The 21,816-nt window shown below is 44.4% G+C and overlaps 1 protein-coding gene across 1 annotated transcript in view; it reads left to right on the plus strand.

Annotated features, from left to right (window-relative positions):
• Positions 1–21,816, plus strand: part of adgrv1 (adhesion G protein-coupled receptor V1) — a 507,287-nt gene that overhangs the window by 317,854 nt on the left and 167,617 nt on the right. Inside the window, exons 79-81 of the mRNA XM_067982173.1 lie at positions 17,687–17,939; positions 18,273–18,412; positions 20,854–21,014. Coding sequence (XP_067838274.1) covers positions 17,687–17,939; positions 18,273–18,412; positions 20,854–21,014 — 554 coding nt within the window. The remainder of the gene's footprint in view (positions 1–17,686; positions 17,940–18,272; positions 18,413–20,853; positions 21,015–21,816) is intronic.

Raw genomic sequence — 21,816 nt, forward strand, 5'->3', positions numbered from 1 at the left:
AGGCCCTTCGGCCCAACATGTCCATGTCGCCCAGTTTATACCACTAAGCTAGTCCCAATTGCCTGCACTTGGCCCATATCCCTCTATACCCATCTTACCCATGTAACTGTCCAAATGCTTTTTAAAAGACAAAATTGTACCCGCCTCTAATACTGCCTCTGGCAGCTCGTTCCAGACACTCACCACCCTTTGAGTGAAAAAATTGCCCCTCTGGACCCTTTTGTATCTCTCCCCTCTCACCTTAAATCTATGCCCCCTCGTTATAGACTCCCCTACCTTTGGGAAAAGATTTTGACTATCTACCTTATCTATGCCCCTCATTATTTTATAGACTTCCATAAGATCACCCCTTAACCTCCTACTCTCCAGGGAAAAAAGTCTCAGTCTATCCAACCTCTCCCTATAAGTCAAACCATCAAGTCCCGGTAGCATCCTAGTAAATCTTTTCTGCACTCTTTCTAGTTTAATAATATCCTTTCTATAATAGGGTGACCAGAACTGTACACAGTATTCCAAGTGTGGCCTTACTAATGTCTTGTACAACTTCAACAAGACATCCCAACTCCTGTATTCAATGTTCTGACCAATGAAACCAAGCATGCTGAATGCCTTCTTCACCACCCTATCCACCTGTGACTCCACTTTCAAGGAGCTATGAACCTGTACTCCTAGATCTCTTTGTTCAATAACTCTCCCCAACGCCCTACCATTAACGGAGTAGGTCCTGGCCCGATTCGATCTCCCAAAATGCATCACCTCACATTTATCTAAATTAAACTCCATCTGCCATTCATCGGCCCACTGGCCCAATTTATCAAGATCCCGTTGCAATCCTAGATAACCTTCTTCACTGTCCACAATGCCACCAATCTTGGTGTCATCTGCAAACTTACTAACCATGCCTCCTAAATTCTCATCCAAATCATTAATATAAATAACAAATAAAAGCGGACCCAGCACCAATCCCTGAGGCACACCGCTGGTCACAGGCCTCCAGTCTGAAAAACAACTCTCTACAACCATCTTCTGTCGTCAAGCCAATTTTGTATCCAATTGGCTACCTCACCTTGGATCCCGTGAGATTTAACCTTATGTAACAACCTACCATGCAGTACCTTGTCAAAGGCTTTGCTAAAGTCCATGTAGAACACGTCAACTGCACAGCCCTCATCTATCTTCTTGGTTACCCCTTCAAAAAACTCAATCAAATTCGTGAGACATGATTTTCCTCTCACAAAACCATGCTGACTGTTCCTAATCAGTCCCTGCCTCTCCAAATGCCTGTAGATCCTGTCCCTCAGAATACCCTCTAACAACTTACCCACGACAGATGTCAGGCTCACCGGTCTGTAGTTCCCAGGCTTTTCCCTGCCGCCCTTCTTAAACAAAGGCACAACATTTGCTACCCTCCAATCTTCAGGCACCTCACCTGTAGCTGTCGATGATTGAAATATCTCTGCTAGGGGACCCGCAATTTCCTCCCTAACCTCCCATAATGTCCTGGGATACATTTCATCAGGTCCCGGAGATTTATCTACCTTGATGCGCGTTAAGACTTCCAGCACCTCCCTCTCTGTAATATGTACACTCCTCAAGACATCACTATTTATTTCCCCAAGTTCCCTAACATCCATGCCTTTCTCAACCGTAAATACTGATGTGAAATATTCATTCAGGATCTCACCCATCTCTTGTGGTTCCGCACATAGATGACCTTGTTGATCCTTAAGAGGCCCTACTCTCTCCCTAGTTACTCTTTTGCCCTTTATGTATTTGTAGAAGCTCTTTGGATTCTCCTTTGCCTTATCTGCCAAAGCAATCTCATGTCCCCTTTTTGCCCTCCTGATTTCTCTCTTAACTCTACTCCGGCAATCTCTATACTCTTCAAGGGATCCACTTGATCCCAGCTGTCTATGCATGTCATATTCCTCCTTCTTCTTTTTGACTCGGGCCTCAATCTCCCGAGTCATCCAAGGTTCCCTCCTTCTACCAGCCTTGCCCTTCACTTTATAAGGAATGTGCTTACCCTGAACCCTGGTTAACATACTTTTGAAAGCCTCCCGCTTACCAGACGTCCCTTTGCCTGCCAACAGACTCTCCCAATCAACTTCTGAAAGTTCCTGTCCAATACCATCAAAATTGGCCTTTCCCCAATTTAGAATTTTAACTTTTGGGCCAGACCTATCCTTCTCCATAGCTATCTTAAAACTAATGGAATTATGATCACTGGTCCCAAAGTGATCCCTCACTAACACTTCTGTCACCTGCCCTTCCTTATTTCCCAAGAGGAGGTCAAGTTTTGCCCCCTCTCTAGTCGGGCCATCCACATACTGATTGAGAAATTCCTCCTGAATACACTCAACAAATTTCTCTCCATCCAAGCCCCTAATGCTATGGCTGTCCCAGTCAATGTTGGGAAAGTTAAAGTCCCCTACTATTACCACCCTATTTTTCTTGCAGCTGTCTGTAATCTCCTTACATATTTGCTCCTCAATTTCCCGTTGACTAGTAGGGGGTCTGTAGTACAATCCTATCAAAGTGATCTCTCCCTTCTTATTTTTCAGTTCTACCCATATAGACTCAGTGGGCGAACCCTCGGATGTATCCCCTCTCACTACTGCCGTGATGTTCTCCCTAATCAAGAACGCAACTCCCCCTCCTCTCTTACCTCCTGCTCTATCTTTCCTATAGCATCTGTACCCTGGAACATTGAGCTGCCAGTCCTGCCCCTCCCTTAGCCATGTTTCAGTAATAGCTATAACATCCCAGTCCCATGTACCCATCCATGCCCTGAGTTCATCTGCCTTGTCCATCAGACTTCTTGCATTGAAATAAATGCAGTTTAATCTAGACTTCCCTTGGTCTTTGCCCTGCTTTCTCAGACCGTCTGTCCGGTCATGTTTTGTACACTCTCCCTTTACTGCCTTTTGTTTCTGTCACCACTTTACTTCCCACTGACTTCCTGCATCGGTTCCCATCCCCCTGCCACATTAGTTTAAACCCTCCCCAACAGCACTGGCAAACACTCCCCCTAGGACATTGGTTCCAGTCCTGCCCAGATGCAGACCGTCCAATTTGTACTGGTCCCACCTCCCCCAGAACCGGTTCCAATGGCCCAGGAATTTGAATCCCTCCCTCTTGCACCATCTCTCAAGCCACGTATTCATCCTAGCTATCCTGTCATTCCTACTCTGACTAGCCCGTGGCACTGGTAGCAATCCTGAGATTACTACCTTTGAGGTCCTACTTTTTAGTTTAACTCCTAACTCCCTAAATTCAGCTTGTAGGGCCTTATCCCGTTTTTTACCTATATCGTTGGTACCTGTATGCACCACGACAACTGGCTGTTCACCCTCCCCCTCCAGAATGTCCTGCAGCCGCTCCGAGACATCCCTGACCCTTGCACCAGGGAGGCAACATACCATCCTGGAGTCTCGGTTGCATCCGCAGAAACGCCTGTCTATTCCCCTTACAATCGAGTCCCCTATGACTATAGCTCTGCCACTCTTTTTCCTGCCCTCCTGTTCAGCAGAGCCAGCCATGGTGCCATGAACCTGGCCGCTGTCACCTTCCCCTGGTGAGCCATCTCCCCCAACAGTATCCAAAACGGTTATACCTGTTTTGGAGGGAGTTGACCGCAGGGGACCCCTGCACTGCCTTCCTACTCTTCCTCTGTCTGTTGGCCACCCATTCACTAACTGCTCCTCGACACTAGTTCTTCTGCTACCCACTGTTCAGTGGAGGTGACTGAGCCGACTTCTCCCAGAATGCCCCTCTGTCTCCTCTGCTGGAGTTGCTGCAGTACATTCTGTGGATAGTACACACTGCAGCCACTGTGTGCCGGTGGTGAAGGGAGTGAATGCTGAGGGTGGTGGATGGGGTGCCAATCAAGAGGGCTGCTTTCTCCTGGATGGTGTCGAGCTTCTTGAGTGTTGTTGGAGCTGCACTCATCCAGGCAAGTGGAGAGTATTCCATCACACTCGTGACTTGTGCATTGCAGATGGTGGGAAGCCTTTGGGGAGTCAGGAGGTGAGTCACTCGCCTCAGAATACCCAGCCTCTGACCTGCTCTTGTAGCCACAGGTTTCTGGTCAATGGTGACCCCTAGATGTTGATGGTGGGGGATTCAGTGATGGTAATGCCGTTGAATGTTAAGGGGAAGTGGTTAGACTCTCTCTTGTTGGAGATGGTCATTGCCTGGCACTTGTCTGGCGCGAATGTTAGTTGCCACTTATCTGCCCAAGCCTGGATGTTGTCCAGGTCTTGCTGCATGCGGGCATGGACTGCTTTATTATCTGAGGGGTTGCGAATGGAACTGAACACTTTGCAATCATCAGCGAACATCCCCATTTCTGACCTTATGATGGAGGGAAGGTCATTGATGAAGCAGCTGAAGATGGTGGGGCCTAGGACACTGCTCTGAGGAACTCCTGCAGCAACGTCCTGGGGCTGAGATGATTGGCCTCCAACAACCACTACCATCTTTCTTTGTGCTAGGTATGACACCAGCCACTACAGAGTTTTCCCCCTGATTCCCATTGACTTCAATTTTACTAGGGCTCCTTGGTGCCACACTCGGTCAAATGCTGCCTTGATGTCAAGGCAGTCACTCTCACCTCACCTCTGTAATTCAGCTCTTTTGTCCATGTTTGGACCAAGGCTGCAATGAGGTCTGGAGCCGAGTGATCCTGGCAGAACCCAAACTGAGCATCAGTGAGCAGGTTATTGGTGAGTACGTGCCGCTTGAAAGCACTGTCGACGACACATTCCATCACTTTGCTGATGATCGAGAGTGGACTGATGGGGCGGTAATTGGCCGGATTGGATTTGTCCTGCTCTTTGTGGACAGGACATACCTGGGCAATTTTCCACATTGTCTGGTAAATGCCGGTGTTGTAGCTGTATTGGAACAGTTTGGCTAAAGACGCGGCTGGTTTTGGAGCACAAGTCTTCAGCACTACAGCCAGGATGTTGTCAGGGCCCATAGCCTTTGTTGTATCTAGTGCACTCAGCAGTTTCTTGATATCACCTGGAGTGAATCGAATTGGCAGAAGACTGGCTTCTGTGATGGTGGGAATCCCGGGAGGAGGCCGAGATGGATCATTTACTCGGCACTTCTGGCTGAGGATGATTGCAATCGCTTCAGCCTTGTCTTTTGCACTCATGTGCTGGACTCTGCCATCATTGAGGATGGGGATATTTACAGAGCCTCCTCCTCCCATTAGTTGTTTAATTGTCTACCGCCATTCATGACTGGATGTGGCAGGACTGCAGAGCTTTGATCCGATCCGTTGGTTGTGGAATCGCTCAGCTCTGTCTGTAGCATGTTGCTTCCGCTGTTTAGCATGCATGTAGTCCTGTGTTGTAGCTTCGCCAGGTTGGCACCTCATTTTTAGGTATGTCTGGTGGTGCTCCTGGCATGCTCTTCTACACTCCTCATTGCACCAGGGTTGATCTCCTGGCTTGTTGGTAATGGTAGAGTGAGGAATACGCCGGGCCATGAGGTTACAGATTGTGCTGGAATACAATTCTGCTGCTGCTGATGACCCACAGCGCCTCATGGATGCCCAGTTTTGAGCTGCTAGATCTGTTCTGAATCTGTCCCATTTAGCAAGGTGATAGTGCCACACAACACGTTGGATGCTGTCCTCAATGTGAAGATGGGATTTCGTCTCCACAAGGGCTGTGCGGTGGTCACTCCTACCAATACTGTCTGCGATAGGTAGATTGGTGAGGACGAGGTCAAGTCGGTTTTTCTCTCATGTTGGTTCGCTCACCACCTGCCGCAGGCCCAGTCTCGCAGCTATGTCCTTCAGGACTCGGCCAGCTTGGTCAGTAGTGGTGCTACCGAGCCACTCTTGGTGTTGGACTTTGATGTCCACCACCCAGAGTGCATTCTGTGCCCTTGCTACCCTCAGTGCTTCCTCCAAGTGGTGCTCAACATGGAGGAGGACTGATTCATCAGCTGAGGGAGGGAGGGCGGTAGGTGGTAATCAGCAGGAGGTTTCCTTGCCCATGTTTGACCTGATGCTATGAGATTTCATGGGGATCGGAGTCAATGTTGAGGACTCCCAAGGCCACTCCCTCCTAACTGTATATCACTGTACCGCCACCTCTGTTGGGTCTGTCCTGCCGGTGGGACAGGACATAAGGACATACCCAGGGATGGTAATGGAAAAGTCTGGGACGTTGGCTGAAAGGTATGTTTCTGTGAGTATGGCTATGTCAGGCTTTTGCTTGACAAATCTGTGGTACAGCTCCCTTTTTGGCACAAGTCCCCAGATGTTAGTGAGGAGGACTTTGCAGGGTCCACTGGGCTTGGTTTGCCTTTGTCTTGTCCGGTGCCTAGTGGTCCATCTGGTTTTATTCTTATTGTGACTTTTTTTGGCGAGATTGTGCAACTGAGTGGCTTGCTCGGCCATTTCAGAGGGCGATTAAGAATCAACCACATTGCTGTGGGTCTGGAGTCCCATGTAGGCCAAACTGGGTAAGGCGGCAGGTTTCCTTCCCTAAAGGACATTAGTGAACCTGATGGGGTTTTGCGACAATCCGGTAGTTTCATGGCCACCGTTACTGATACTAGTTTTTTTATTCCTGATTCTTATTTTAATGAATTGAATTTAAATTTCCCAGCTGGAGTTGAAATTATCTAACTTTTGTTTTATTTTTGTTGCTGTGGAAGAGAAGCAGATGGCTGTGCCTCCTTTCTCCATTAGCCTTTTCTCGAAGCACACATATTATGGAAAGATTGACTCGCCGCTGAAATATTTCCAGTGAGGGTTTGAAAGTGCCAATTACCAAGGAAGTGAAGGTTATCATTGGGATAGCATGTGCATATTCTTAGAGATTCAGGATGACTTGGCAGTTTAGTTGATATCACACAACATGCTTTCAGTCTCTGTTCCAGGAATTAGATACAGTTACAGAAGAGCATAAGAAATAGGAGCAGGTGTAGGCCCTCGAGCCACCATTCAATAAGATCTTGGCTGATCTTCTACCTCAACTACACTTTCCCGCCCTATCCCCATATCCCTCGATTCCCTTAGTGTTCAAATATCCATCGATCTCAGTCTTGAATATACTCAATGACAGAAACAAAAGGCAGTAAGGGAGAGTGTACAGAACATGACCGGACAGATGGTCTGAGAAAGCAGGGCAAAGACCAAGGGACGTCTAGATTAAACTGCATTTATTTCAATGCAAGAAATCTGATGGGCAAGGCAGATGAACTCAGGGCATGGATGGGTACATGGGACTGGGATGTTATAGCTATTACTGAAACATGGCTAAGGGAGGGGCAGGACTGGCAGCTCAATGTTCCAGGGTACAGATGCTATAGGAAAGATAGAGCAGGAGGTAAGAGAGGAGGGGGAGTTGCGTTCTTGATTAGGGAGAACATCACGGCAGTAGTGAGAGGGGATATATCCGAGGGTTCGCCCACTGAGTCTATATGGGTAGAACTGAAAAATAAGAAGGGAGAGATCACTTTGATAGGATTGTACTACAGACCCCCAACTAGTCAACGGGAAATTGAGGAGCAAATATGTAAGGAGATTACAGACAGCTGCAAGAAAAATAGGGTGGTAATAGTAGGGGACTTTAACTTTCCCAACATTGACTGGGACAGCCATAGCATTAGGGGCTTGGATGGAGAGAAATTTGTTGAGTGTATTCAGGAGGAATTTCTCAATCAGTATGTGGATGGCCCGACTAGAGAGGGGGCAAAACTTGACCTCCTCTTGGGAAATAAGGAAGGGCAGGTGACAGAAGTGTTAGTGAGGGATCACTTTGGGACCAGTGATCATAATTCCATTAGTTTTAAGATAGCTATGGAGAAGGATAGGTCTGGCCCAAAAGTTAAAATTCTAAATTGGGGAAAGGCCAATTTTGATGGTATTAGACAGGAACTTTCAGAAGTTGATTGGGAGAGTCTGTTGGCAGGCAAAGGGACGTCTGGTAAGTGGGAGGCTTTCAAAAGTGTGTTAACCAGGGTTCAGGGTAAGCACATTCCTTATAAAGTGAAGGGCAAGGCTGGTAGAAGGAGGGAACCTTGGATGACTCGGGAGATTGAGGCCCTAGTCAAAAAGAAGAAGGAGGCATATGACATGCATAGGCAGCTGGGATCAAGTGGATCCCTTGAAGAGTATAGAGATTGCCGGAGTAGAGTTAAGAGAGAAATCAGGAGGGCAAAAAGGGGACATGAGATTGCTTTGGCAGATAAGGCAAAGGAGAATCCAAAGAGCTTCTACAAATACATAAAGGGCAAAAGAGTAACTAGGGAGAGAGTAGGGCCTCTTAAGGATCAACAAGGTCATCTATGTGCGGAACCACAAGAGATGGGTGAGATCCTGAATGAATATTTCACATCGGTATTTACGGTTGAGAAAGGCATGGATGTTAGGGAACTTGGGGAAATAAATAGTGATGTCTTGAGGAGTGTACATATTACAGAGAGGGAGGTGCTGGAAGTCTTAACGCGCATCAAGGTAGATAAATCTCCGGGACCTGATGAAATGTATCCCAGGACGTTATGGGAGGTTAGGGAGGAAATTGCGGGTCCCCTAGCAGAGATATTTCAATCATCGACAGCTACAGGTGAGGTGCCTGAAGATTGGAGGGTAGCAAATGTTGTGCCTTTGTTTAAGAAGGGCGGCAGGGAAAAGCCTGGGAACTACAGACCGGTGAGCCTGACATCTGTAGTGGGCAAGTTGTTAGAGGGTATTCTGAGGGACAGGATCTACAGGCATTTGGAGAGGCAGGGACTGATTAGGAACAGTCAGCATGGTTTTGTGAGAGGAAAATCATGTCTCACGAATTTGATTGAGTTTTTTGAAGGGGTAACCAAGAAGATAGATGAGGGCTGTGCAGTGGACGTGTTCTACATGGACTTCAGCAAAGCCTTTGACAAGGTACCGCATGGTAGGTTGTTGCATAAGGTTAAATCTCATGGGATCCAAGGTGAGGTAGCCAATTGGATACAAAATTGGCTTGACGACAGAAGACAGAGGGTGGTTGTCGAGGGTTGTTTTTCAAACTGGATGCCTGTGTCCAGCGGTGTGCCTCATGGATCGGTGCTGGGTCCGCTGTTATTTGTTATTTATATTAATGATTTGGATGAGAATTTAGGAGGCATGGTTAGTAAGTTTGCAGATGACACCAAGATTGGTGGCATTGTGGACAGTGAAGAAGGTTATCTAGGATTGCAACGGGATCTTGATAAATTGGGTCAGTGGGCCGATGAATGGCAGATGGAGTTTAATTTAGATAAATGTGAGGTGATGCATTTTGGGAGATCGAATCGGGCCAGGACCTACTCCGTTAATGGTAGGGCATTGGGGAGAGTTATAGAACAAAGAGATCTGGGAGTACAGGTTCATAGCTCCTTGAAAGTGGAGTCACAGGTGGATGGGGTGGTGAAGAAGGCATTCGGCATGCTTGGTTTCATTGGTCAGAACATTGAATGCAGGAGTTGGGATGTCTTGTTGAAGTTGTACAGGGCATTGGTGAGGCCACACTTGGAATACTGTGTACAGTTCTGGTCACCCTATTATAGAAAGGATATTATTAAACTAGAAAGAGTGCAGAAAAAATTTACTAGGATGCTACCGGGACTTGATGGTTTGACTTATTGGGAGAGGTTAGACAGACTGGGACTTTTTTCCCTGGAGAGTAGGAGGTTTAGGGGTGATCTTATAGAAGTCTATAAAATAATGAGGGGCATAAATAAGGTAGATAGTCAAAATCTTTTCCCAAAGGTAGGGGAGTCTATAACGAGGGGGCATAGATTTAAGGTGAGAGGGGAGAGATACAAAAGGGTCCAGAGGGGCAATTTTTTCACTCAAAGGGTGGTGAGTGTCTGGAACGAGCTGCCAGAGGCAGTAGTAGAGGCAGGTACAATTTTGTCTTTTAAAAAGCATTTGGACAGTTACATGGGTAAGATGGGTATAGAGGGATATAGGCCAAGTGCAGGCAATTGGGACTAGCTTAGTGGTATAAACGGGGCGACATGGACATGTTGGGCCAAAGGGCCTGTTTCCATGTTGTAACTTCTATGATTCTATGATTCTAGCCCTCTCGGGTCGAGAATTCCAAAGATTCACAACCCTCTGAGTGAAGAAATTTTTCCTCCTCTCCATCCTAAATGGCCGACCCCTTATCTTGAGACTATGACCCCTAGTTCTAGACTCTCCAGCCAGGGGAAACAGCCTCTCAGCATCTACCCTGTCAAGCCCTCTAAGAATTTTATACGTTTCAGTGACATCACCTCTCATTTTTCTGAACTCCAGAGAATTTACTTCAACAGATCTGACGTGCTGATTACACTCTCCTAGCCTGGTGGAATTTGTAGTGAAATGTGCAGTCTGATACCTTTATTCAAAGCTGGTTACTTTACACAATTCCAGTGCTTCAGTACCAGAACGCCTAGAAATGTTCAAACCATTTGCATGTAATTTTGTTCAATTTGCACAAAATTACTTTAGAAAATGGTACATGTAACTTATTTACATAGGGATTAATTCAAATCCTGTGATGTGCTTGTCCATGTTGATCTCTCAATAGAGCTGTAACCTCTTTCTTCCACCAAAGTTACGGTGGGCAAGCAGGAAGACCCCAGCAGAAATTCACCCCCTGTGATTCTATTTTAAAATCAGAGGAATGGAGCTAAGTGGATAAATCTGTTTTCCCGATGGAACAACAACTGGTATTTATAAAGCGCCTTTTAGAAAAATGTCCCAAGGTGCTTCACAGTGGCGTAATCAAACAAAAATGGACACCAAGACAATGTAGTAGACATTAGGAGGGCTGACCAAACGGTTGGTTATAGAAGTGGAATTAAGGGTTGCCTTAAAGACGGAGAGAAAGATGGAGAGGCAGAGTGGCGTAGGAAGGGAACTCTGGAGCATGGGGCCTAGATAGCTGATGGCATGACTGCCAATGGTGTGGCGAAGGAAGGGAGGATGCACAAGAGGCCGAGACAGAGGAGCAAAGAGTTGGAGGGGAGTTGTTGGGCTGGAGGAGTTACAGAGATAGGGAGGGGCAAAGCCTTGAAGGGTTTTAAACACAAAGATGAGAATTTTAAACTTGAGGCGGCGGGGGACTTGGAGCTAATGCAGGTCGGCAAGGACAGAAATGATGGTGACTGGGATAGGATACAGGTAGTAGAGTATCGGATGAGCTGAAGTTTACGGAGGGTGGAGAATGGGCGGCTTGCCAGGAGAGCTTTGAAATAGTTAGGTCTGGAGGTGACAAATGCAGGGATGAGAGTTTCATCTGCAGGTGGGCTGAGGCAGGGATGGAGACAAGTGACATTATGGAGGTGGGTGTAGGCAGTCTTTGTGAGGAAAGTATATGGGGTCAGAAGCTCAGCTCGGGGTCGAATTGGCGCCGAGATTGCTATCATTGTGGTTCAGCCTGAGACAATGGCTGGGGAGAGGGTTGGCAAGGGTACAGAATTTTGGCTGGGGCCGATCAGACAAACATACTGGCAACGCAAATGCAGTGGACAGGTAAAAAGAGATGGTGGAAAAGTAGATCGAGGTATTGTTGGCATACATGTAGAAGCTGACCCCACATTTGTGGATGATGTCACCAAGTAGATGAGGAAAAGGTTAACAAACCAATTGAGGGCAATCCCACTAAGCTGAACAACAGAGAAAAGGCATTGGAGAAGGTTGGTGTGTTCAACCATGTCAAAAGCTGCAGAGGGGTTGAGGAGGGATAATGCATCATGTTCACAGTCACAGAGGATGTCATTTGTGACTTTGGTTAGGGCCGTTTCAATGCTGTGGCAGGGATGGAAACCTAATTGGAAGAGATTCAAACATGGAGTTACAGGATAGAAATATATATAGTGGGATCTAGGTTCATGTTGCAGCCTCTAAAAATAAAACAGCAACTATTATGTAACTCACAGGTCATGTCCAGATTAATTTTGGCTCAAGATGTTCAGCAAATATTAGTACTACGCTGTCTTCTATGCTGACTAAACTATTCTTTGTCACGATTGAAGATAGTAACTTTTCAGTACCTCTTCAAACATACAGATATGAATATCATGCAACTTGTTACACTAGACCTCAATTGTATATCTGGATATGTAATCACTTTCTGCACACTGCAGAGTTTCAAAAATAATTTTTAGATGTTGGCTGGCAATCACGTGGAAAGTTGTCTGATTGTATGACAGTCTAGTGGGGCCTCATGATTTGTGCTGGTCTAGGGTTTATCCAGCCACTTATTAAAGAACAGGCTTAATGTGCTATTGACTAGTACAATTTTTCAAACACTTGAGGTTATGGAGGGAGCATTCAAACACTGGCACAAGGTTGTGTTGCACTTAATCTGTGAGACACTGCTTCCTCCACATTTATATCCTTGCACCAAAAAGGTTTACTTCAAATTGTTATGTAACTTGCATCTTTATTTTCCATGAAATCAGACAAGTTCCAATTTTAATGTAAGCAAATTGCTACACATGATTTCTAGCTTCTAAAACATTAATAATACTGTGAAGATAGATATATATAAACTTTCTAACAAACGGTATATATGTTACAAGGTGACACTAACACCAAAAATGGTAAAGATTTGACAATTGCAGTTTGCAAAAACAACCTGAGAAAGACATGGGGGAGAGATTTTAAACTCACGGCCACCCATTTAGTGCTAGTAAAATGGGCACTAGGTCTCTGAATTTTGCATGGTGATCTCTCATGCCTAATGTCCCCCGGAAGTGCCCCAATGCTATTTTGAGTCAGACATGTTTTAGTTGTCCAGGGCATTCAACCCAAAACCCACGAACGCCTAATAAACATACGTGAATAAGGATCCTACGCCTGTTTAAGGACCTTTGTGCCATATTCAACTTCCTCAGTGCTGGATTCGCTCATTGTAAAACCCACCCACTTTTTCTGGGCAGGAACAGTCGGTAAGGATGCTATACCTGCATTATTTAAAGGGAACCTCAGCAGCAGTTAGGAGGAGAGTGATGAGAAGCAGGAGAGGGAAGGCTTTTGAGTGCTAGGGCTGTAGATGGTGCAGGGCTAAGCACAGAGTAAGAGCTGGAATTCGTCAGGCTCCGACTGGCAAGCTGCATTGGGACACCTGTTTGGTGTCCACTGCTCGCCGCTTCCATTCAAATAAGGCCCAATTCTGAATTTGGCTCAGGCCTCAGGTCAGCACAGACCATTGTGCGGAGCATTCACTTTGATAACCTGCCGCCCGTTTTGGGCGCAAGTCAAATTTCTTCCCTAAATTCTTGAAATTATCTCAAAATTCGGCAAGTGGATTTCAGGCGTCTTCCCTTTGGAAAATGTTCAGTCAAAATACAACTAATCGTATTCAAAACCTTGTTGTTCAACAGAAAATTAGATTGCCCAAAAGTAATTATTGTATGCTAGCAGAAATATGGAAAATAACATTCGATAGTTTTAATAATAGTATTTCTGGAGCACATTTTAATTTAGTTACTTGCATTTAGAAATGTGATTGTCAAAACGTAAATATTAATAGATGAGTTGACTAGCCTTGGTTCACATATTGCATTTGGAACCAGCACAACATCCTTGAACTTTGTGTTGGAAACGAACTTCGAAAACTCCCTTATTGATAACAAAGTTTTTACAGAAAATAATTTAGTTACTTATTTAGAAATGAGTTAATAATGTGAAAAACTAGTTATTCATTCGTTTCAAAACAGCACAAATGCTGCTTTTATTTGAATCTGAATGTTACAGCATCAGCTCCCCCTATTTTCTCTGCAGTTGCTATCAATTCTGTTCCATACTTTGTTATCAGTCAGAAAGTTCATCCGTGTGGGAAAGATTGCAGACAGGGGGCCAATGCAAGGCAGTCTAAGATGAGTTTGGAGTGCACGTGCGTAAATGCAAATAGCATGGTAAATAAGGTTGGTGAGCGGAAGGATAAAGTCGCCAAATGGGACTATGATATAGTGGCAATAACCGAGACCTGGCTCAAAGAAGGGGAGGATTGGGTATTTAATATTCCTGGCCACCAGGTATTCGGGAAAGATAGGAAAGGAAAGAAAGGAGGGGGGTGGCAGTATTGATCAAAGAAACTATTATTGCTCTGGAAAGGGATGATGTAATTGAGGGGTCAAAGACAGAATCTATTTGGTTAGAATTAAGGAACAATAGAGGACCTATTACGCTGCTGGGTGTATTCTATAGGCCACCAAATAGTGGGAAGGAGATAGAGGAGCAAATTTGCAGGCAAATTACAGAAAGATTGCATTATGATAATGGGGGACTTCAATTATCCCGATATAGACTAGGACAGTAACAGTGTAAAGGGCAAAGAGGGGGAGGAATTCTTGAAATGTGTACAAGAGAACTTTCTGGAACAATGTGATTCCATCCCAACCAGGAAGGAAATGGTACTGGATCTAGTTCTGGGGAATGAAGTGGGGCAAGTGGAGCATGTTTTGGTATGAACAGTGATCATAATATCATTAGGTTTAGAATAGTTATGGAAAAGGACATGGAACAATCAATGTGAAAATACTTAACTGAAGGAGGGCTAATTTCAGTGAGTTAAAAGGGGATCTTGCCCAGGTGGATTGGAATCAAAAATTGGCAGGCAAAACAGTAATTGAACAATGGGAGGCCTCCGAGGAAGAGTTGCTTCGGTTACAGAGTAGAAACATCCTTACGAGGGGGAAAGGAAGGGTATTCAAAGCTAGAACTCCCTGGATGACTAAAGTTATAGAGATTAAAATGAAACTGAAAAAGGAGGCTCATGACAAGTGTAAGGTTCATAATACAGTAGAGAATCAGACTGAATACAGAAAGTACAGAGGAGATCGAAAAAAGGGAATAAGAGGGGCAAAGAGAGAGTATGAGAATAGATTAGCGGCTAATATAAAAGGGAACTCAAAAGTCTTATATAAACATATAAATAGTAAAAGGGTAGTCATAGGAAGGGTGGGACTGATTAGGGACAAAAAAGGAGATCTTCTTGTGGAGGCAGAAGGCATAGCTGAGGTACTAAATGAATACTTCGCAACCATCTTCACTAGCGAAGGGGATGCGGCCAATGTAGCAGTAAAGGAGGAGGTAGTAGCGATAATGGATAGGATAAAAATAGATGAAGAGGAGGTACTTAAAAGGTTGGCAGTACTCAAAGTAGAAAAATCACCTAGTCCAAATGGGATGCATCCTAGGTTACAGAGGGAAGTAAGGGTGAAAATTGTGGAGGCTCTGGCCACAATCTTCCAATCCCCCTTAGATATGGGACGGTGCCAGAGGACCGTCCCATATGATGGAGCTGTATAAAACACTGGTTAGGCCACAGCTGGAGTACTGTGTGGAGTTCTGGTCGCCACACTACAGGAAGGATGTGATCGCTTTGGAGAGGGTGCAGAGGAGATTCACCAGGATGTTACCAGGGCTGGAGCGCTTCAGTTCTGAAGAGAGACTGGGAAGATTGGGTTTGTTTTCCTTGGAGCAGAGGAGGCTGAGGGGGGACATGATTGAGGTGTACAAAATTATGAGGGGCACAGATAGGATGGATACTAAGGAGCTTTTTCCCTTCGTTGAGGGTTCTATAACAAGGGGACATAGATTCAAGGTAAAAGGCGGGAGGTTTAGAGGGGATTTGAGAAAGAACTTTTTCACCCAGAGGGTGGTTGGAGTCTGGAACTCACTGCCTGAAAGGGTTGTGGAGGCAGGAACCCTCACAACATTCAAGAAGCATTTGGATGAGCACTTGAAATGCCATAGCATACAAGGACTACGGACCAAATGCTGGAATATGGGATTAGAGTAGACAGGGCTTGATGGCCGGCGCGGACACGATGGGCCGAAGGGCCTCTATCCGTGCCGTATAACTCTATGACAGGAGGATTCCAAATATTATGCCCCTGTTCAAAAAATGGAAATTGTAAACAATTTTACAACACCAAGTTATAGTCCAGCAATTTTATTTTAAATTCACAAGCTTTCGGAGGCTTCCCCCTTCGTCAGGTGAACGATGTGAAATGAAATCACCTGACGAAGGGGGAAGCCTCCGAAAGCTTGTGAATTTAAAATAAAATTGCTGGACTATAACTTGGTGTTGTAAAATTGTTTACAATTGTCAACCCCAGTCCATCACCGGCATCTCCACATCAAAAAATGGAAGAGGGATAAACCCGGCAATTACAGGCCGGTCAGCCTAACATCAATGGTGGGGAAACTTTTAGAGACAATAATCCGGGACAAGATTAATTGGCACTTGGGAAAGTAAAGGCTAATAAATGAAAGTCAATACGACTTTGTTTGACTAACTTGATTGAGTTCTGATGAAGTAACGGAGAGGGTTGATGAGGGTAGTGTAGTTGATGTTGTGTATATGGACTTTCAAAAGTCATTTGATAAAGTACCACATCATAGACTTATTAGCAAAATTAAATTCCATGGGATTAAAGGGACATTGGCAGCGTGGATACTAAATTGGCTAGGGGACAGAAAGCAGAGAATAGTGGTAAACGGTTTTTTTCAGACTGGAGGGAAATATACAATGGTGTTCCCCAGGGGTCAGTATTGCTCTTTTTGATGACCTGGACTTGGGTATAGAGGGTATAATTTCAAAGTTTGCAGATGACATGAAATTTGGAAATGTAGTAAACAATGTGGAGGATTGTAATAGACTTCAGGAGGACATAGACAGACTGGTGAAACGGGCAGACACATGGCAGATGAAATTTAATGCAGAGAAGTGTGAAGTGATACATTTTGGTAGGAAGAATGAGGAGTGGCAATATAAACCAAATGGTATAATTTTAAAGGGGGTGCAGGAACAGAGAGTCCTGGGGGTGCACAAACACAAATCTTTGAAGGTGGCAGGACAAGTTGAGAAGGCTGTTAAAAAGCATATGGGATCCTGGGCTTTATTAATAGAGGCATCGAGTACAAAAGCAAGGAAGTTATGCTAAACCTTTATAAAACACTGGTTAGGCCCCAGCTGGAGTATTGTGTTCAATTCTGGGCACCACACTTTAGGAAGGACGTCAAGGCCTTAGAGAGAGTACAGAAGAGATTTACTAGACAGTTTCGATAGAGTAAATAAGGAGAAACTGTTTCCAGTGGCAGAAAGGTCGGTAACCAGCGGACACAGATTTAAGGTGATTGGCAAAAGAGCCAGAGTCGACATAAGGAAACATTTTTTTATGCAGCGATTTGTAATGATCTGGAATGCACTGCCTGAAAGGGTGGTGGAAGCAAATTCAGTAGTAACTTTCAAAAGGGAATTAGATAAATACTTGAAGGGAAACAATTTTCAGGGCTATGGGGAAAGAGCAGGGAACTGAGACTAATTGGATAGCTCTTTCGAAGAGCCAGCACAGGCACGATGGGCCGAATGGGCTCCTCCCGTGCTGTACCTACTATGATACTATGACTCCAAGGTGGCAAGATGTGATAGTTCAGTGAGTTCTCCATAATGCCGTATCTTAAGTTGATTTATTCCATCTTTGACTACCATTAAAATGTATCACTCTGATTGGAGAACAAAATTATTACCGATTCTTTCATTTGAAAAAACAAAATTATCTAAGATTGAACTGAGAAAATACGAGTTTCGGTCTAGTCCTATCAAATTAAGTAAATTCAGTTTATCTGAAATTTCTACCGTGGATTTTGGAATTATCACCAGGACACTTATTTTAACTTTTTTTCCCAATTCCACAGGGGCAAAACGGTTCTTGACACTTGCCAGTACCTCACTATTAAATCATATCACTGGTATCCCCAACAAATTAATGGACACAAGGTTGATGGGAAGAATGGTGATTCCCTGCAAGTTCCTGAACGGCTGCTGGAAGTTCCTCCTGCGTCCTTACTTACCACAGGAGATGAAAGTTGTCAACATGTGCAATTCACAGAGTACAGCAGCCAACAATGGTTCCAAACCAGTACAAAAAGAATTGCACTCAACAATAAAGTAGGACAAATGTGCTCTGAGAAAGTTTATTTATAAAAAGTTATATAGAAACGTATTGATGACCTAGAATTAGATTAACCAATAGAGATAATGGGGGTAAATTTGATCTTCGGCGTAGCACAAAATGGGTGATAGCGAATCGGCACCGCCTAATTTTCTTTTCCATTGAAGTCAATGAAATATAAGTTTAAAAAAAACTTTAAAAAATAGAGAAAAAAACAAAAACAATTGTAATCATTTCGCATTGTTTTAAATGACACTATTGGTATTGTAGACACAATTATAATGGGGTAAGACTTGACTGCCTCTTTTCTGATTCCTATTGCATCCCAGGTATTTTCAGCAAGCCTAAAGGATCGGGGTTCACGGCCTCTTGCAGACAACAATGAAATAATTTATCAGATCCACACTTTAGACAGTCGCATTGTTCCACACACATCTGCATGTCTTCTGTGGAACCAAGCAACCGAAAGGTGCAATTCAGAAATAGTTGATTTTGTATTTTATTTAGCAATTGTATTCTTGTCATTAAATGCAAAAGAAAGAGGAGTAAAAGTTTAGCTGTTACGTTTTACTTCAGAAGAATTTGGTTTTTGTAGTATTCCTACAAACATCAAAGCGAGTCTGTCAGATGGGTAACAAAATGGGTCAGGTCCCAGTCATGCTGAGTCCAAGCTTTTCATTGAACTTTCGGGGATAGCCTGTTGGGGGTGGAAACCAAAAATGGCCATTGGCATAGGAGGGGGCAGGGATGAGGGCTCTGAATGTTGCAGTTCCTGCATCTTCAGTGAACTAGTGTGCTTTGTCAAGGGCAGAAGTGGGGACTGATTTCAATGGAGTGAAAGTTGGATGTGCTCAGCTCCACCAGATTATTCCTCACGCGGTGAAGACGAGAAATCACCTGTGTTATTGTGATAATTTACTTATGAACAATTAGTACTGATTTTTGCAGAGGTGAATAATCCACATGGGGGAGGTGAAATTATAAATGGTAGCAAATCTGTAATGAACTTGCTAAATAATTTTTATCCAAGAATGTAACAAATGGTTTAAGGAAGCTATTTAATGTTGGCTGAATACATATGTAATATAATATGTATAAAGCATCTGTCTAATTTTGAGATTTGAGCATTTAAAAAGAAGCACTTTTCTTGGAGGGAAGAAAAGAGTAAAGGTTCACTTCACTGATCCAGTGGGGGGCAGTGCTCGAAAGGTGTGCAGGATGAAGAATCAACTACACAGTCTTGTAGCCCTGTCTCCAACTCATGCTAGCTTCAAGCCTACTCCTGACTGGGTGCATGGGATTAGTGAAATAACTTTTACATGAGCTATTGTGAAAGTGAAGACAATTAGAAACATAGCTGCCAGATTTGTACATTGTAGGGTAGAGTTCTGCTTGCATGCTGCTAGCACAGTGACTTGCCTGCCAAGATGCTTATCTGGAAATCATACATGCACATCTCATGATATTTGCATCAATCAAAATTAATGGACAGAGGATAGCAGGTTACCTGTGGCATGATTTCCTGAAATGCATGCCCGGTGAGGAAGGCTTTGTGCCAGTTGTGTGCAACCTTGTCCCTCTATCATGGCCATATAGCTCACTCAGATTTTCACTTGGGAAAATCGGCGTTAACAGGGCAGTAGTGGCTTAAAAATGGGGTCGGTAGCCCATTCAGCTTGCTTTAACTTGTGCAGAGGCCTACCGCTGGATGGCTGAACGCCTGCCTGAAACTAGTGGTAGGCTTCTTTCCTATGCAAATCGAGTACCAACGACGTAGTTAGGACCCCAATTGTAATTTTAAGGGACACGGGTGGATCTTGTAGTGCGAATCCTCCAACCATGTGTACTGATGTTCCGATCAGGAAACGGCCAGAACATTTTTTAAATTGATTTTTTTTGTGGAACTGAGAGGAGCAGGAATGCTTCTCTTGGCTCCATAAAAATACTGCGAGCCGCTGCCGCCTGGCCTTGCCCTGCCTCTACATCGCGTCCCTCCTCTCTCCGAGCACCTACCTGCGGGCCTCTTCCGGCGTCCCAGCGGCCAACATTCTTGAGGCCGAAGAGCGACGAGCAGCCTCAGGATGCCCGTTTTTTGTCCGCAGGTCATCTGCCAAATTCAAATGAGGCCAGAGCCTCAAAATCGCAGGTGCCTCTTAGCCGCCAGCGCGCTCTGCCGCTCAAAAGTCAAAATTGACCTCAGTAAGTGCCCTTCATGCTCAAACAGAATGATATGGGTTTGAGCCTATTTGTTCCACCGGTTATTTTCTGCTTGCTTACTGACGGTGCAGAGCTTCGCCCACCAGGAGTGCATATCGGGAAATCGTGTTGCTCACAGCCCATGATTTTCCATCCATTGACTTTAATTAATAGAAAATCATGGGCTGCCTACATTCACTTTCCTGGTAAGCACTCTCAGTGGAGTGAGTTAGTCTTTTTTTTGGTCATTGACTGTGAAGGGGTAACTTTAACCTAACCCGCCCGGTGGGAAACTGATGATCAGATCGGGCTGCCCGTTTTACATACCGCCCAATTTTACTTTCAAATAACTTCAATGGTCAGTTTCCCAACAGGCAGATTAGGTAAAAATCCCATAGAAACCCATCACTATGCTTAAGAATCTCCAAACCAAGTTACTGGGAAATGTACATGGGTAGAATTTCTTAATGCCCAATGTGGAATAAGTGCTCTCTCCCTCTAAGGAAAAATCCCACTTAGTTTAGGCATGATCACAGCCAGGGTAAAATCTACTGTCAATACTGTCCTACCCTACAGTTAAAAGATGTGTGGCATGCAAGCAACACTACGGGGAAGAAACTGTGAGCCATTTGATTAATATTTTTTATTTCAATCTACATTCGAGATGCAAATGACTTCTTCCAAGAATCCTTTACTGTGCCTTTTTTTTAATAGCTGGCTGTCAGACAACCAATTCTGTCGAGTGGTTGAAGATACCAGTAACTATGTGGAATGTGCCTGCTCACACATGTCCATCTACACAGCCTCTGCCCAAACAGACAGCCTTTCCTCCTACAATGAAGCCTTCTTCTCAGCTGCATTTATTTGCATTTCAGGTATGTGGAAATGAAAAATCATTTGGAAAAACACATGATCACATTGCGTAAGATTGTTGTTGATTGGCCAGTGTAGAAAGAGCACAGTTACCCTTCCAAGACTATAAGGGTGAAAAGCCAATAGTGTTTAAATCTGAATTATCCATTTCCCTGGGTTTGTTTCAGGTGTTGCCATTTGAAATGTGTAACTGTAGACCTTCCCTCACATTACTCAAAAATCGGCCATAAAGAGAATGCTCATGATAGCAAATTTTGTTATTACCTATCTGTCATTATAAGTAATTTCCCTGGTTCTGGTTTAATTATGTTATAGTCGGTACAAGAGCTCCAACTTCAGGAATATTGCCCATATAAAAATTAATTTGCTAATTCCCACAAATTTACAATAACAATGTTTGTCTCCGGTCCATTCTAACAATATATAGTCCCTGAGTGGCATCCATTTCAACTTAAAAAAAAAAACTCCAGCAACTGAGTGCCAAATTTACATACTGGGGATAAGGATATAAATGCTAGCCTCACCTGATCGTTAAGCCTAGATTTCTGATTGTGTTTTGTCCAATTTTGGAGCGGTTATTGGATGGGTAGGGGTGGCAATCTGTACTGTCAGAACCCCTCCCAGTTTAGTGCTTACCTGATGTTTCGATATCATTTCTGGTGGATGGCAGAAACTCGCTTCCATGGCAACTGCCACGATGCCTTCATTTTAAGGAATTCTATCGTGCAATTCTTGAGCAGGCATATGTAAGTGAGGTGGTAACGCCGCAGGTCCTATTTCCCATCATTACCACCTCAGTCCATA

The sequence above is a fragment of the Heptranchias perlo genome, chromosome 4 (genome assembly GCF_035084215.1).
Source record: "Heptranchias perlo isolate sHepPer1 chromosome 4, sHepPer1.hap1, whole genome shotgun sequence".
NCBI classification, from domain to species: domain Eukaryota; kingdom Metazoa; phylum Chordata; class Chondrichthyes; order Hexanchiformes; family Hexanchidae; genus Heptranchias; species Heptranchias perlo.